Below are 2738 nucleotides of genomic sequence, written 5' to 3'. Positions count from 1 at the left end.
CAAACCAAGAATCTCACCCCAAAACCAAATAATCAAGCTTTGAACTTCAAACTTCATCCAACTAGCTCTGAACGCAACGAATCATACTTAGACAACTCGGAATAATGCCAAATTTTATGCACAAGTCACAAATTACTATACGAACCTATTCCAAGGCTCGAAATCCCAAACAAACATTTATAACACCAAAGTCTGCTTCAAACCAAACTTAGAAAAGTCTAAAACCATAAAGACGCCAACTTTTAAAAATAAGTGTTGAAACGCTCCCAGTCCACCCGAAACTCGATCTGAATATATGCCCAAGTCCAAAATTATCATACAAACCTATTGGAACCTTCAAATCCCAATTCCGAGGTCGTTTACTCAGAATGTTGACTCAAGCCAAACTTGGCCAACTTAGGCCACTATTATGGAACTAAGTGTTCCGAATTCAAACCGAACCCTTCCAAAACCAAACCAACCTTCATTGCAAGTCATAAAATAGTAAAAGCATATACGAGTAGAATTAAATAGGGGAACCGGGATCTAGAAAGAAAAATGACTAGTCGGGTCGTTATATTCTCCATTTCTTAAACAAACGTTCGTCCTCGAATGAGTTTAGAATCATACACGGACTGCCGAATAAGTGTGGATCTCTTCTCCACATGTCCTCCTCGGTCTCCCAAGCGGCCTCTTCGACTGGTTGACCCCTCCGCTAGACTTTCACCGCTGAAATCTTCTTAGACCTCAACTTGCGGACCTACATGTCAACAATAGCAACTGGCTCCTCCTTATAACCCAAGCTCTCATCTAGATGAACGTGCTGAAGTCTAATACATGGAACCTGTCAGCATGGTACTTCAGAAGCATAGACACGTGGAATATCTGATGAACTCCCGATAGACTATGAGGCAAAGCAAGCCTGTATGCAACCTGTTCAACTCGCTCCAACACCTCGAATGGACCGATGAACCTTGGGATCAACTTGCCCCTCTTTCAGAACCTCATGATACCCTTCATCGGCGAGACTTTCAAGAGTACCTACTCACCCACCATAAATGACAAATCATGTGCTTTCTGATCCGTATAACTTTTCTACCTGGACTGAGTTGTGCGAAGTCTCTCCTTAATCAACTTTACCTTATCCAAGGCACGTTTTACCAAATTAGTACCATATAACCTAGCCTCATTGCGCTCAAACCAACCGATGGGGGAACGACATTGACCATACAAAGCCTCAAATGAAGCCATCTCAATGCTGGACTGATAGTTGTTATTATAAGCAAACTCAGCCAATGATAAGAATCAATCCCATTGCCTCCAAAGTCAACCACATAAGCTCTGAGCATATCCTCCATAATCAGAACTGTTCGCTCCAAATGCCCATCTGTCTTCGGATGAAAGGCCGCATTAAGCTCTACCCGGATACTCAACTCACTCTGTACTACTCTCCAGAAATGTGAAGTGAACTAAGTGCATCTATCTGAAATAATGGAAATAGGCACGCCATGCAACCGGACGATCTCCTGAACATAAATCTGGGCCAACCTCTCTGAAGTGTATGTAGTCATCACCGGAATAAAGTGTGCAGACTTGGTCAGTATGTCGACAATGACCCAAATGGCATCTTATTTCCTCAACGTCCGCGGCAAACCAACCACGAAATCCATAGTGATGCACTCCCACTTCTATTCCGGTATAACTATCTACTGAAGTAAGCCACCTGGCCTTCGGTGCTCGTACTTAACCTGCTGGCAATTCAAATACCTCGCCACATACTCAACTATGTCCTTACTAATCTGCCGCCACCAGTAATGTTGCCTCAGGTCACGATACATCTTCGTGGCACCTGGATGAATAGAATAACATGAACTGTGTGTCTCTTCTAGAATCGCCTTCATTAGGCCACCAACATTAGGAACACATAAGAGACCTTGTAGTCGTAGAACACCATCATCACCGATAGTAACCACTTCTGCATCACCTCATAGCACTGTCTCCCTAAGGACCAACAAGAGCAGATTATCATACTGACGAGCCTTGCTCAGCTCGAATAAAGAAGACTGAACCACAACACATGTAAGAACTCGACTAAGCACTGAAATATCCAGCCTTACAAGTCGGTTGGCTAAAGACTGAATGTCCAAAGTCAATGGGCTCTCGTTTGCTGAAATGAATGCCAAACTACCCATACTCTTGGTCTTTGTGCTTAAGGCATCTGCAACCACATTTGCCTTGCCCAGATGGTAAAGGATGGTAATATCACAATCCTTTAGTAACTCAAGACACCTGCGCTGGCTTAAATTAAGATCCATCTGCTTAAACAGATGCTACAAACTTATGATCGGTGTAAACCTTGCATGACACTCCATAAAGATAATGCCTACCGATCTTAAGAGCATGAACTATGCAGCCAACTCCAAATCGTTCACAGGGTAGTTATTCTCGTGGGGCTTCAAATGACATGAATAATATGCAATAACTCGCCCCTCCTGCATCAATACACAACCTAAACCAGTGCGTGTAGTGTCGCAATACACAGTATACATCTCTGAACTAGAGGGCAAAACCAACACTAGTGTGGTAGTCAATGCGGTCTTAAGCGTCTGAAAGCTTGCCTCTCAATCATCGTACCATCTGAACTAAACACCCTTCTAGGTCAATCTAGTCAAAGGAGCTACAATATATGAGATGCCCTCCATAAATTGACGATAATAACCTGCTAGCCCCAAGAAACTCTTGATCTTAGTCGTTGTGGT

At 43.2% G+C, this 2738-nt stretch overlaps 1 protein-coding gene across 1 annotated transcript; it reads right to left on the bottom strand.

Annotated features, from left to right (window-relative positions):
• Nucleotides 1-1964: 1964 nt before the first annotated feature.
• LOC138902550 (uncharacterized) lies at nucleotides 1965-2294 on the bottom strand. The gene has a single exon (XM_070190431.1). It carries the CDS (start codon nucleotides 2292-2294, stop codon nucleotides 1965-1967), a length of 330 nt encoding a protein of 109 aa, XP_070046532.1.
• Nucleotides 2295-2738: the final 444 nt, after the last annotated feature.

The sequence above is a fragment of the Nicotiana tomentosiformis genome, chromosome 12 (genome assembly GCF_000390325.3).
Source record: "Nicotiana tomentosiformis chromosome 12, ASM39032v3, whole genome shotgun sequence".
Lineage (NCBI taxonomy): Eukaryota > Viridiplantae > Streptophyta > Magnoliopsida > Solanales > Solanaceae > Nicotiana > Nicotiana tomentosiformis.
The sequence above is the reverse complement of the archived record's forward strand: the minus strand, read 5'-3'. Positions and strand labels throughout refer to the sequence as shown.

Coding starts and splice junctions, on each gene's coding strand:
- LOC138902550 (XM_070190431.1), bottom strand. CDS start 2,294: ATGGATCTTAATTTAAGCCAGCGCAGGTGTCTTGAGTTACTAAAGGAT.